Genomic DNA, 14767 nt, shown 5'->3' with positions numbered 1-14767 from the left:
CAGGACAGTGGGATAGTGGGTAATGATAGGCAAATAGCACTGTGCGGTTATATACATATATTCATGACACTCTCTGTATCTATCCATCTATGTATCTCTCCCTCTCGTTCTATATTTATATATCTTTCTCTCTTGCTTTCTGTCTACTGTATCTGTCTGTCTCTCGTCTTTCTCTCTATCCATCTAGCAATATTTTCATAAAACATTTAGGTTAAAATAAGCTTACCTTACACTCTGAGAAATCATATGAGCAGATACAACTGATAACTGACAGATATTTACCAAGCAGTGACTTTCATAGCAAAGACGAGTGACATCACAAAGGCTGTTTATGATGTTAGCCAGTCACATGATCAGCTTACTAAAGTGATAAATCACAACCTGTCTGCATATCACTACTGATAAATATCTATCTTTCTATCTATCTACCACCTAGCATCATTTTTATATAACATTTAGGTTAAAGTAAGATTACCTTACACTTTGAGATGTTATATCAGCAGATACAGCAAATAACTGACAGATTTATCTATCTACTTAACATTAAGGTCAAAATAAGCTTACCTTACACTGTGATCAGCCTACTGAGATGATAAATATCAACCTGTCTACATTTCGCCACTGATATCTATCTAACATTTGCTTACCTTACACTGAGAGAAGTCATATCAGCAGATACAGCTGACAACTGACAGTTCTATGCAAAATAGTTTCTGATGTTAGCCATCTATTATTGTTATATAACATTTAGGTTAAAATAACTTAGGGGTCTATTTACTAAGCAGTATTAGGAGACAGAGTGAAAAGTGATAAGAAAGTGATAAGGTGCCAGCCAATCAGCTCCCAACTGTTTTGTAGCAAGCCGCGGAGTGAGTGAAGTTCTCACTCGCTCTGGGGCTCGTGCACGCGCACTAGCCGACTATCGACTCGCTTGCGAGCTCTATGCGCTCACGTGCGGGTCTGAATCAGGCCCTCAATTAGAGGCGAAAAGTCGGAAAAGTTTCGCCTGTCCGACTTTCCGCCACCTTCGCCTGTTTCAGAGGCGGAAACTTTACACGCGCGTCCCCACTTTTCTTCATATTCAATTACTAAACAGTTGAAAACGGAAAGCGGCGAATGCGGAACAGGCAGAAAGTACTGTCAGAAGTGGGAAAATCAGTCTGTACCCCAAAAAAAGATGCACTAACATAGGGAATGAATGTAGATGTGTACTAATAGCCCTAATAATAGTGCTTGGAGTACTTAAGTAGTTTCAATAGCTTCTTATTAGCGTCTATGCAAAAGTGGTGAAGAATGGCATAAAGCAGTATATTTTGGTGAAAATAAGTTGTCCAGTCAAATTTGGGGTACTTGAAAATGGGTGCTAGCATATTATTAGGTCTCTAAAGTGAACTTTTAAAAACACGTGAAAAACCACCCTTATACATGCACCTGCAATCCTAAAAACACTTGGCCCCTCCTTACAGCACCCCAAGAAATCTATTTTGCTAGTTTTTATAGTTTTCCCCCCACTTTATACTTTTTCGCCTCCAAAACGAAAGTACTTTTTTGGTGTGTTCTGAGGTAATTTTTTTACATTTTTTGTTGATTTGTCCTTTGGGGTGCTGTCCCAAGGGTTCTAAGTCGTTTCCCCACGTTTGCACCCCAAAATAACGATTTGCACTTTTTTTCACCTGCTATTCATAGGAGATACTTTTCCACCTATTACAATGCATTGACTTTCCGCTTAGGCGAAATCGTCCTGGAATTGAATATGGAGATACTTTGAAAACAGGCGGAAAGTCCGAATCTGCAGAAACTTATCTCCAAACAGCACTTGTCGCCTCTAATTGAATCCGGCCCTATATTGGAAAGGTAGAATACTGGCGAAACAAGACCCACAAAGTATTTCCTTTTGGTATTTTTAAGATGGAAAAAAATCTTGTTTGCTCTCAGTTCCCTTTAATGAAATTTCAATAAAATAATAATTATATGGCCATTTCTGTTAATAACGTTGACGTGCTAGAATGAGTAAAAAGACTAATGGTATTTTCTGAAAATACAAAGGGCTAAATGTAATGGAGTGCGAATTTGTAAAATATGTGAATTTAGTACTAAACTCAAATTTTTTACTCACTAGCAAATGTGATAGGGTGCGACTATAGTAAAACTCGCATTTTTCGGGCTTTACTATAACTCGCAAAAAAACATCTCGCATACAGATGTTTCCCCATTCTCTAGATAGAACTCGGGTAATGTAGTAGAGTGCAAGTGCTTCATTCGCACATATTACTGCCTGAGAAATCGCAAAAACAATAGAGCAGCTTCAGGATAGCGAGTTTATCCTGAGCAGGTCAGAGTAACACAGAAACATGCATATATCCATGAGATACGTGCATGTTTCTGTGTGTACATATATAAAAAAAAACATCTTCTAAAAAAAAATTATGTGCAAGAAGCATTACTCTGTAGAGCCTGTGCTGGTTTCTAAAATACAGGGGATACAATGCGTAGGGGTCGCCTGTATTTTAAGAACCAGCACCAGGCTGTTCTGAACTGGTCCTGGTTGTGGAAATACAGGGGACAGTAGGGGTGGGTGGCGGGTTGATAGTGTAAATGTGGTGTAAAAATTAGAAGTGGTTATATTGTCTTTTGCAATAGAACTACAGGCCCCAGCAAGCCCCCCACCCCCCCCCCCCGCATGCTGGTACTTGGAGAACCACAAGTACCAGCATGCGAGGCATTACGGGCTCGCTGACACCTGTAGTTCTACTGCAAAATAACTATTTTAAAAACGCACCACAACAATACAATTTTATTTAAACATACTGTACATGCACACTCACATACACACTCACTATCACACATACTCACCTAGTATCCCAGTAGCCATTCATGTCCACTTCTCCCTGTAGAAATCCAGGGATACCTGAAAAAAAAAAATTCATACTCAACTCTTCCTATGCGTTGATCATGTCCTCTTCGTTCGATGTAGGCATCCAGGGGGTCAAAATATAGCAAAAATAAAAATCCAGATCCATTATAGACAGGAGGAAGGGTATGTTTACACATACCCTTCCTCCACATGAATGACTGTGACCCACGTGTGCCCAGTCATTGCAGGAGCTGCCAGCCAATCAGCGGGCGCCTCCGTAGGAGCTGCCCGCTGCGTGGCTGTGAACGGTCAGTGTGTCTCCCCCACAGACTTCAATCCTGGGAAATCTCCATTGAAGTCTATGGTGCGAATCGCTATATTGTAGCCAATTATGTAACCACAAGGTTCATTGATGTGAACCTTGTGGTTACATCATTGGCTACAATGTAGCGTATCCCACCATAGACTTCAATGGAGATTAACCACCATTGTAGTCTATATTAATAATTGGCTACAATGTAGCATATCCCACCATAGACTTCAATGGAGATTTCCCACCATTGAAGTCTATGGGACAGACACCCTGACCACACACATCCAATCAGCGGGCAGCTCCTACGGAGGCGCCCGTTGATTGGCTGGCGGCTCCTGCAATGACTGTGTAAACATACCCTTCCTCCTGTCAGTACTGGATTGCGACTTTGCGGTTTGTTATTTTTAACCCTCTGGATGCCTACACGGAACTAATAGGACATGATCAACGCACAGGAAGAGGTATAGATTTTGTTTTTTGCAGGTATCCGTGGATTTGTACATGGAGAAGGGGACATGAATGGCTAAAGGGATACTAGGTGAGTATGTGTGATAGTGAGTGTGTATGTGAGTGTGCATATATGTTTAAATAAAATTCTACTTTCACGTTGTGTTTGTGTCTTGCCGTTTCTTTGAATATTTCTTTTGCAGTAGAACTACAGGTACCAGTAGGCCAGTAATGCCCTGCAAACATACCCTTTCTCCTGTCCGTAATGGATAAGGATTTTTCTTTTTGCTATTTTTAACCCCCTGGATGCCTACATCGAATGAAGAGGACATGATCACCGCATAGGAAGAGGTGAGTATGGATTTATTTTTCAGGTATCCCTGGATTTGTACATGAAGAAGTGGACATGAATGGCTACAGGGATACTAGATGAGTATGTGTGATAGAGACTGTGAGTGTGTATGTGATTGTACATGTATGTTTAAATAAAATTGTACTGTTATGGTGCATTTTTTAACTATTTATTTTGCAGTAGAACTACAGGTACCAGCGAGCCCATAATGCCCCGCATGCTGCTACTTGTGGTTCTCCAAGTACCAGCATGCTGGGGAGGCTTGCTGGGTCCTGTAGTTCTATTGCAAAAGACAATATTTCTACTTTTAATTTTTTACACCACATTTACACTATTAACCTGGCACCCACCAGGGGTGCCAGGGATAGCCACGGGGGGTCCCCACTTCCCCAAGTATCCCCGGTCTGGGCTGATTAGCGGTCAGACGTAATGCTTTGGCCGGAGGACTATTCCCCTGCTAGAAAGAGTCCAGTGCTGGTTACGTAAAATACCGGGGACCCCTACTCGTTTTGTCCCCTGTATTTCCACATCCAGGACTGTCCACATCCAGGACTGCTGGTACTTAAAATACAAGGGATCCCTACGCATTTTTTTTCCTGTATTTTTAGAACCAGCACAGGCTTTACATAGCCCAATGCTGGTTCTTAAAATACAGGAGATCCCTACACATTTTGTCTTACTGATCTGTGAAGGCTTCTGTATAACTTGCACCTTTTAATGCTAGTCGCATTAAATGGTGTGAGTTTACATAGGAAATACTCGCACACATTCACATAGCAGGGCTGAAACGAAGATATCTGTCACCCGGTGCAAAATAGCAATTTTTCGACCCCCTTCCTTTCTGTACCTGAAGTTTGTCCATGCTCCTCCATAAGGCAGTGCACTACTCAGACGTCCCTGGTATAGTGACTTACATTATTCCACACACCATAATGCCCATTACACAATATGCCACACACTGTAATGCCTATTACTAAAGTGCCACTTACATATGTGCCCGAGACCATTCTATACCCCACAGTAAGGCTTCTTATTACTTTAATATAACCTGCTCGTTGCGAGGGGGTTTCATGCTCGTTGCCATGGGGTTTATGCTCGTTGCCAGGGGCTACATGCTCGTTGCCATGGGGTTTATGCTTCTTGCCATGGGGTTTCATGCTCGTTACTAGGGGGGTTTATGCTCGTTGCCAGGGGATTTCACGGGAGAAAATGCAGCTTTCAGCATCTTCTCCCGGCAGCGCCAGCGTTCCCGGTGCCGGGAACGCTGTGTGCATTGCGCTGGCCTGACAGACACTAGAGGTCCAGTAGGTCCTCCAGCACCTGTCTCCTCCTAGGCGGCGGCCATTTTTGGCTAGTCCGCATGCAATTTGCTGAAAATGGCCATCCAAAAATGGCCACCGCCAAGGAGGAGACAGACACTAGAGGGTCAGTAAGGACCTCTAGCATTTGTCTCCTCTTTGGCGGCGGCCATTTTTGGATGGTCGTTTTCTGAATCTACAGCCCCCAAGCCACCTCGAGTCAGCTTTTTTCACCCCCTGCATTCCGGCACCCGGTGCACGTGCACCTCTAGCCCCCCCCTAGTTGCGGCCCTGCACATAGTGTAGTAGCCTCGAGCTCAAACGTTAATTCCGGCACCAACTCGCACCTTCAAAAAATGCAAGAAGGTGCGAGTTGGATTTTTAATTAAAACTCGCACCTTATGAAATTTGTCCCAAAGTCTTCTAAAAAACCCACCAAGGTTTATTTTGTGTAGGTACCACTTACAAAATTCATTGATGTTCATGTTTGAATGTGACAAGCGCCAATGTGAGAAAATGACCTCAGCACAAGGGCGATAAAACCCTGAGCAGCGAAGGAGTTAAACACTCCTCAGATTATCCCACATGCCCATATATTTAAACACATGTATTTCCGTAATTTAGCACATGCCCCGTAAATGCCCCTCAGAGCTCTTCACATGCCATCAGGGCACCCCATAAGATCCTCCCATGTGAATTTTAAATGCCCATCAGATCCTCCACATGCCATGTGAAGGAAAATGAGAGCAATCACATCGTTACACCAAGCAAGCTGTGCCCTGCAGGTGGCAGAAATAACGCTCCACATATCTTCGTCTGGCTGTGCTTCAGTGGCACTCCGTCTTGAGCTGCAGGAGGTCGACCATGTGGCCAACTGGGTGGCCAAATATCATCATGCTGTCATGATGATGGGCCTATTTTTAGGTAGAGGCCTGGGGCGGTAGTCCCATTCGCTCCATTGTTAAATCCGGCCCTAGAGACAACTATTCTTTGAACTGCAGCTCTTGAGAGTCTATTCCCAAGGTTTCTTCCCAGACTCCAAAAACATACTCATCGGTTACCTAACTTGATAAACAATATACCCTAGTGTATATGTGTGTCCAGGTAATAGGGAATATAGATTGTTAGCTCCACTGCCACAGGAACTGATGTGAATGACTGGAATATTCCCTATAAAGGTACGTGTGCACTATATCAATAACAGTTCATAAATATAGGTTGAGTCTCCCAAATCCAAATATTCCGAAATACGGAATATTCCAAATTACGGAATATTTTTAGCATTGCTGAGATAATGAAACCTTTGATTTTTGATGGTTTAATGTATACAAACTTTGTTTAAAGCACAAAATTATTAAAAATATTGTATAAAATGACCTGCAGGCTGTGTGTATAAGGTGTATATAAAACATAAAAGCATTCTGTGTTTAGATTTGAGTTCCATTAAGATATTTCATTATGTTATGCAAATATTCCAAAATACGGAATATTCCGATATCCAAAATACCCCTGGTCCCAAGCATTTTGGATATGGGAGACTCAACCTGTAGCAATAATTAATATCTTCCATTTCTCTTTACCGTAACCTTGGCTTGTTGGCATGCTGACACCAAGTCCATCACGCTCACTTGTCTGCAATGTTACCCGAAAGCTCGTGCGCGTCACTAACCTTCTCTAACTCTTGCAGGTAGACCTGCGCAATCCAACTGGCCTTTTCAAAGCAAGCAACCGCTTCTTCTTCCCTTTCCGACAGGCGCGCATGCGAGGCGATGGTGGCAGAAGAACGTTCCAATGATAAACCTTTAGGAGAACAATAACACAAAGCACAAATGTCAGAAGAGAATGTAATATTTAGCATTTTATTTATACAGCATAAATACCTTTATACACACACAAGCTCACACAGAAAATTAGCACCAAGGTAGTCAGGTAGACGCACTGCCTGGAAGTGTTAGTAGAAGACTAAAGGGGCAAACATATCTAGCAAGGATTACTCCTGAGATTTTCATCGCCTGTAGAGTAATACGTAGCGCCATCTGCAGATGGCATTATCATGACTTATTGGCCCTCATTCAGAGGCGGTCGGAGGATGCAAGCGGTCGCTCAGAAACTGGGCGGCCGCTTGCATCCTGACCAACCGCCTCTGCTTCGGTCGTTAACCCACAGCCTAACACCCACAGCTCTAACGACCGCTAGGGTGATGGTCGCGATGGTCAGAGACCATCGCAACCATCGGGGCTTACGACGAGACCCTAGGGTAGGGTCTCACTTGTCGTAAGCCCCGGAGAGCTACTGGCTCTGTCAGAGCCGGAAGCTCTCCACTGAAATCACTAGTGATATCAGTGGGGCCTCCCCCAAATGGCAGGCGTTCCCATGGGAACGCCTCCGTTTGGGCTGCCACCCCCCCGGCCGCCTTCCAAACGGGGTGAGCTGTCAATCAGTACATCCAGCCAGAGATAGCTAGAGTATGTTATATAAGGAATACAAGAAGAGTTACTACCTGGGTTTTACCAAAATAAAGAGTAACTGCATCCCTGTCTGATCCATTGAGGACAAGGGTAGTGTTAGAAGAACATTTGCTGCCTTGGCCAGGAAGTTGTAGACACCTGGGCTTCCTGCCAAAGTAAAAGCAGTTTATGGCTTATGCTGTGAAGGGACCGCATTTTCCAGGCCCTATTGAACTGTCGGAAATACAGACCCGAACGCTATGCTGCGCTCGCAACGAGCGATTTTTCACAATTTGCGCATGCGTATGAGTCACAATGCGCGTGTGCGAACCAGTCATTGTGATGGAGAAGTGCTCGCCCTTACCCCGCAGTTCGACCGCTATTTTGAGTGACAGATAGTGCCGTTTATGGGTGGTAACAGGGGAAGGTGCTTGAAAACGGGGGTGTGGAGTGCGAACGCAGGCGTGCCCGACCGTCAGAATGGCGTTTAATGGGTGTGCATAATTAGCAAAGTAGCGTCATTACACACGTGACTGGGTTGTATTTTAGCCAGAACTGCTCGCAATGTTGTGGTGGGAAAAGGCTACCACAAGCGCTGCAAGCAGCTCCGATGTCTCTCGATGTTCCCGATTAATCCTACAACTGCCGGAGATGAAGTGTGTAGCGAGTGACAAAGGGGCGTCTTTATACAGGTGCGAGCGCATAGTGCGGCCGCTCGCTATTACTTAGTGGGCGGTTTTAAGCGACGCAGTGCGAGCAAATGATTTAAATGGCCGGCCCCTTTTAGCCAGCGAGCGGACGCAAATAGCGTCCGGGTCTGAATCAGGCCCACAGTACATAAATCTAACCAGAGTTTTTGTCAATTTCCTGCTCAAGTTTGGGCAATTGTGTATTTGCCCTCAAAATCAAGGTGGATTAATGACACTGCCCTATCCATTATGGTCCACTGGTTAGAGGAAACACAAAGGGAATACACAATGGTCAGTATAATTTATCATGGCATAATATATGTATACAAGTATAACAATATGACAACAGACTGCAACCTCCCCAAGGCAATCTCCAGTCATAAAGGTAAAACAGTCAGATACAGCGTCATGCAGTCTATGGGAAAAACAACTGATAAAAATCTCAGTCTTACTGAGCACAATGATAACTTTATGAATGAAAATGTACTATGATTCAATAGAAAAATATAATGCAAACTGCCGCAGACACTAAAGCTGGCCACACACTAGACCAACTTTCATCCAACTAGTTGATCGGTTGGAATGAAAATCTGGTAACGTATGGGAGTAACTGATGATCAGCAATTTGCTTCTAAGTGCTAGAAAACAGATGAAAATGGTCGTCAGACAAGTTTGTTAAATGTTTGATCTAAACAATTTGTTCAAACAACAGTTTTTGTCCATTTTCCGGCATTTGGGAGCAAATTGCTGATTGTCATTTGCTTTCATATCTACCAGATTTTCATTCCAACCAATCAACTAGTTGGCTGGTTGGATGTAAGTTGGTCTAGTGTGTGGCCAGCTTTAGACTATTTTGTTATCCTGATTGATGGTCGAAGTGGAGAGGCAGTGGGATATCGGAGCGGCTTCCAAAGTCCATGTCCCATAATTACTGCAGAAGCTTGCTTGGAATAAATGGTAGTGCCTAGTCACTAAGGGTAAGATGCTACACTAAAGCTGAGCATGCCTGTAGCATATCTGCCAGGTATATTGAAATGTAGCTGAGAACCAAGGGCCACATTTCACCAAAAACATCTAATGTAATATTGTTGTGCCATCGCAATTACAGAAACATTTGCATAAAAAAAGACAAGTGTGTCTATGCCCTTATATAGACAAAACAATGCCAAACTTAACTTAAAATATCAAAGACGACACTGGCACAAAGTATGTTGTAATGCACTAACGCCTTTGAAAAAGTCACTGTTTTCGTCGAAACGCGTCAGAGGTGTTGGCTCAAAAATTCAACTAGGGGAGTCACACCAACTGTCATTTCAAATGCTGCCAAACACCATTGGCTGGGACTCACTGGCAGTTGGTGTGACTCCCCTATTTGAATTTTGGACTGCGCTGCAGCCCCACCCCTGGAGCCGCCACTGGTAAGGAGTATATGGAACACCTTTGTTTACTGATCATTTATTGTCAATGGGTGCCTGATCTACTGTATGAGATGGTTAATAACCGGTAACTTCTGATCATTACACGTTGAAAAATTAAGATATCCACATGTTAATTCAGCTGATAAGACTTTTTCACACACTCTGGTCTTTCATATCTTGGACCTGGAATCGAAAATATAGATTTATGGGTACAGAATACTCCTGAAAGTTGAATTGGCTCCATTATCATCCACCCACAAACTATTCTGTCCATCTCTGCCTGTATGGATTTATGCTGGGACTTTACAGTTCCTAATGTACGCTGTTTCTATTTGTAGCAGGGAAATGGCTAGTGCTGATAAATGTATAGCTTAATTAACATTTACGTGATCAATATAAACTACTAAGCAGTATTGAAAAAATGACAATTTATTTTACAATAAATCAAATAAAAAGTACAATACACTATTGAACAACCCCTTTTCTTTACTTCTCTCTCTTTCTCTAAAATTCCCAGTACCAATATCTTATTGGCATTGAATACTAGCCCTATGAGTTGACATTCTCCTGGACCAATATTGAAATATATTTGTGTATCCGGATGGCGCTGAATATTCAAATATGAAATAAATAGTATGGTACTTAGGGCCTGATTCAGAGCTGAACACTCTGACCAGAGCGCTCGCTCTGAATCAGGGCCCTCCTCCATGAAAATGGAGCGGCCTCCTGGACGCTCGTATAGCTGTGGGTGACCACCCACAGCTATAGCGAGCGTCCATGATGATGGTCGCGATGGTCTTGACCATCACGACCATCGGGCTTGCGATGGAGACCCTGCGGTAGGGTCTCGCTGCCGCAAGCCCTGGAGTGATTTTGGTGTCAGTGGGGCCGGCTTGAGACGGTAGGCGTTCCCATGGGAACGCCTCCGTCTGGCAGGCACGCCCCCGGCACGCCCACCAAAGGGGGCCTGCTGTCAATCAACATCGACAGCACGCCCCCTTTGGTGCGAGACCCGGAGCGATGGAAAGCCCGTCGCTCCCCGGGTCTCGCGCATGCGCACGACGGAGCTCCCTCCGTCGTGCGCATGCGCAGTGGGGAACATCGACCCGCTTGCGAGCGTACTCCCGCTCGCGAGCGGGTCTGAATGACCCCCTTAGTACCATACTATTTATTTCATATTTGAATATCCAGCGCCATCCGGATACACAAATATCTCTCTTGGTCATTTTGTATATATTGGGATTTTGTGAGTTTCCCTCCTTTTGTGTTAGGCCGGAGGCAGCAGGTGTTGCGCACTATACAGGTTGAGTATCCCATATCCAAATATTCCGAAATACGGAATATTCCGAAATACGGAATATTTTTAGCATGACTGAGCTAGTGAAACCCTTGATTTTTGATGGTTCAATGTACACAAACTTTGTTTAAGGCATAACATTATTAAAAATAAAGCATAAAATGACATATAGGCTGTGTGTATAAGGTGTATATGACATATAAATTAATTTCATGTATCTACACAAACTTTGTTTGAGCCACAAAATTATTGAAAATATTGTATAAAATGATCTGCAGGCTGTGTGTATAAGGTGTATATGAATCATAAATGCATTCTGTGTTTACATTTGGGCCCTATTCCTAAAACATTTCAATATGGTATGCAATTAATCCAAAATACGGAATATTCCGATATCCAAAATACTCCTGGTCCCAAGCATTTTGGATATGGGAGACTCAACCTGTACTATATAGTCGACTTTTCTGATATCTCAATATTGAAATATCCCCATCTCTCCAACTCCGACCATTTACGGGTCGCAATCAAGGAACTGAGATTGCCCAACATGTTGGATTAGTCCAATCCTCCGAACCATCGTCAGCAAAACGGGGAGATTGTCCCAATACAAGCTAGATATATGAGTGTCATTATACCTATAGGTACAGAATATTATTATTTTATTTAAGTGAACTTAAGACATTTATTTTTAGGAAAGTTATGTGTATATGGATAAAACGTGCTACTCTCATTTTTCAAAGACGGAAATAGGCAATACAATAAAATAGTAACCAAACAAATAAATGGTCTTGTGTTTAATGTAAGTCAAACAATAAAGGTCATTTGTGATCCACAAAGAAAACGTACACGCAAACCAATTCATTTTGTGCAAACGTGCCAAGTTTCCCAGAATGTTCCGGGGAATGTTCCAGTTTCTGGGGCTACTGTACCCTCTTTAAATCTGCCAACCATTAAAGAATGAAATGTGCATGGCACAATCAGTAGGATTATGTTTTAATATCGTCTTCTTCATTCATTTTAAGTGGAGACATTTCTCAAACCTTCTAAAGAGGAGAAGAGTAGGTGTAGCAACCAATAACATTTTAACTATCATTGTATAGAATGCAGTAGATAAATGTTACCTATAATCTGATTGGTTGCTATGAGCTCCACCTCCACTTCTCCTTTATAGAAGGTTTGATAAATCTCCCCCTAACTTTTACATTTTCAGTCTCATTTATGTCTAAAGGTGCATAACCTTTAGACGTCGTTATCGATCAATCGTTGAAAAAATCGTTCAGCTTCTGAGTTATAACAATGAACGATTATCGTTCATGCGCTTTCCGTTTTGTAGTTTGTAGTTCATTCTGACTGGCCATCTGAACGATTTTCATTAAGGGAAGTTACAAAAATCGTTTGTAGTTCAAAAAATCGTTCATTACACTTTAAAAAATCTGACATAAAATCGTTCATAAAATCGTTCATAAAATCGTTGGTAACAAAATCGTTGTGTGTGTATGCAGCTTTATACAGAACAATTCTTCTAGTAGTGCTATGCTGTGGTGTGACTCGGTAACGCCAAAAGTCTTTTTGTGCAATGTTTTTCCTTCAAATGTGACTTGTTCGCACAGCGATGCGAATAGGACACAGAAGCAACTTCTGTGTTCTATTCGAATCGCTGTGCAAATAAAACGCATCTGAAGGTAAAAAGTCGAGCGAAAAGACGCTCGACGCTACAGTCTCACGGCACTCGTGCGTTATGTGTAACGCGACTTGTAGCGCACAGAGGATAGATGTATGTGGACACATCTGTATTAGTTATGAGGTTAGTGCTGAAGTCAAAAATATAATTGCCACTTTCACTAATGAGCCCTAACATAATGTTTTTGTGTAATCCTGCATCCTGTACAGATGTTTTTGAAAGTGGGGCCCAAAACATTTACTGTACATTACACTTTTGCACATTTATACAGTGTTTGCTACAGAAATAAAGACATATCCGGTTACATTGATAACTGTTATTGTTCTAGTCACTTCCCACTGGTGATAGCAATTCTAAATTCTAACATTTGTTCAGCAATTTGTTTTTCATACACATCACGTGTGATTCTTATTATACACGGTGAGAGGAAGAGGAGAATAAACATACACACAATGGCTAGTCAGGGATTTGGGAATGTTGCCCAATTTAAAGGCAATTGGGACACAAATATTTCATGATGAACCCATTAGAAAATATCCCGGTGACAGGTCATTCCCCTAATACATCAGGCACTATTATCTGTATTAAGCCAGATCCGTCACCTACACTCAGGATACTGATCAGATGCTGTGAGGGGCATTAGGCAGGGGGATTCAGGGGAACTTTACTTAACTAAGGTGTCTATTTACTAAGCAGTGTTAGGAGACAGAGTGAAAAGTGATAAGGCAGTGATAAGGTGCCAGCCAATCAGCTCCCAACTGTCATCTCACAGGCTGTGTTTGAAAAATGACAGTTGGGAGCTGATTGGCTGGCACCTTATCACTTTCTAATAACTTTTCACTCTGTCTCCTAACACTGCTTAGTAAATAGACCCCTAAGAAACAAAGGGCCCGATTCAGCAAGGATAGCAACTGTGAATACGCACCAGGGACGGACTGGGGCTGTATATTGGCCGTGGCAGTCTGCCCTGCACTCGCTTGTGAAGGGGGGCGTGGTTAATTCAAGGGGGCATGCCACGAGTCACGGGGGTGGCCTCACGGCACACCCCCGTCTCTTCCCGGCCCAGCACAGCCGCCGCCGGCCTATACACGCCTCCACACCTTCCTTCTCTGTGATATTATAATTATTCCGGAGCCGTTAGGTGGAGGGTGGGGGACTCTTCCTTCCCCCCCTCTTCGAGCCGGTCCTAAGGCCATCGGCCACTTCTGGCATATGCCAGAAGTGCCCGATGGCCAGTCCGGGCACTGATACGCACGCAATCGGCCAATTGTTACGCACTGCACATGGGCACACGTCACAAATGTTCCACTGCGATCGGAACTGCGATTGCAGTGGCTACGCAAACCCATAGCAAACCCATTGACAGGAAGTACTGTTTGTGGGTGGTGACTGGGGGTAGTCGGAGAAACCCAGGCGTGCCAGTGCGTTTGGAGGGGCGTATATAAATTATCCACTGCGATGGCATACGCAGCCTGAGGCCTGATAGCGTCCGATGAAGTTAGCAATTTCTGAGTAAGGTCAGAGCTTGTGCAAAAGTGCGCAAGGCTGCGATGGTACTCGATGGTACCGATGTTTTCGCAGTCTTGCTAAACATTACGGATGGTAAGGTAAAGTGGGAATCCTTTAGTAGTACTGCGACGGCATAGCGATCACAAGGGATTAGAGTACTATCGCAGTTGAACTGCGTGCGTAATCGCTATTGCATTCGCAGTTGCGCGCCTTGCTGAATCAGGCCCAAAGTAAGAAGTAGTAGCCTGCATTCATTTTTGTTCTTTAATGATAGACTTTGTATTTACATTGATGGTACTGTTTCTAAGTCCAGAGGCTGTTGCATGGGGGGGAAGCTGCTCCTGACCACCCTCCACCTGTGGCAAATACTCTCCCGAGATGCTTCAGTTCCCCCTCCCTAGTTTTTACTCTGCGCTTTTGCCTCTACCTTCCACAGCCTGGGATCACCATTACCAATGATGT

The 14767-nt window shown here is 43.4% G+C and overlaps 1 protein-coding gene across 1 annotated transcript in view; it reads right to left on the bottom strand.

The window, feature by feature from the left end:
• The window catches only part of TTC7A (tetratricopeptide repeat domain 7A), a 472360-nt gene that overhangs the window by 430863 nt on the left and 26730 nt on the right, over positions 1–14767 (bottom strand). The window contains exon 4 of the mRNA XM_088450682.1: positions 6934–7064. Within this exon, the coding sequence (XP_088306808.1) occupies positions 6934–7064 (131 nt within the window). The remainder of the gene's footprint in view (positions 1–6933; positions 7065–14767) is intronic.

Source organism: Taudactylus pleione, unplaced genomic scaffold (assembly GCF_031769625.1).
Source record: "Taudactylus pleione unplaced genomic scaffold, aTauple2 ptg000522l, whole genome shotgun sequence".
Lineage (NCBI taxonomy): Eukaryota > Metazoa > Chordata > Amphibia > Anura > Myobatrachidae > Taudactylus > Taudactylus pleione.
Note: the sequence above shows the minus strand (reverse complement) of the source record. Positions and strands in the feature narration are given on the sequence as shown.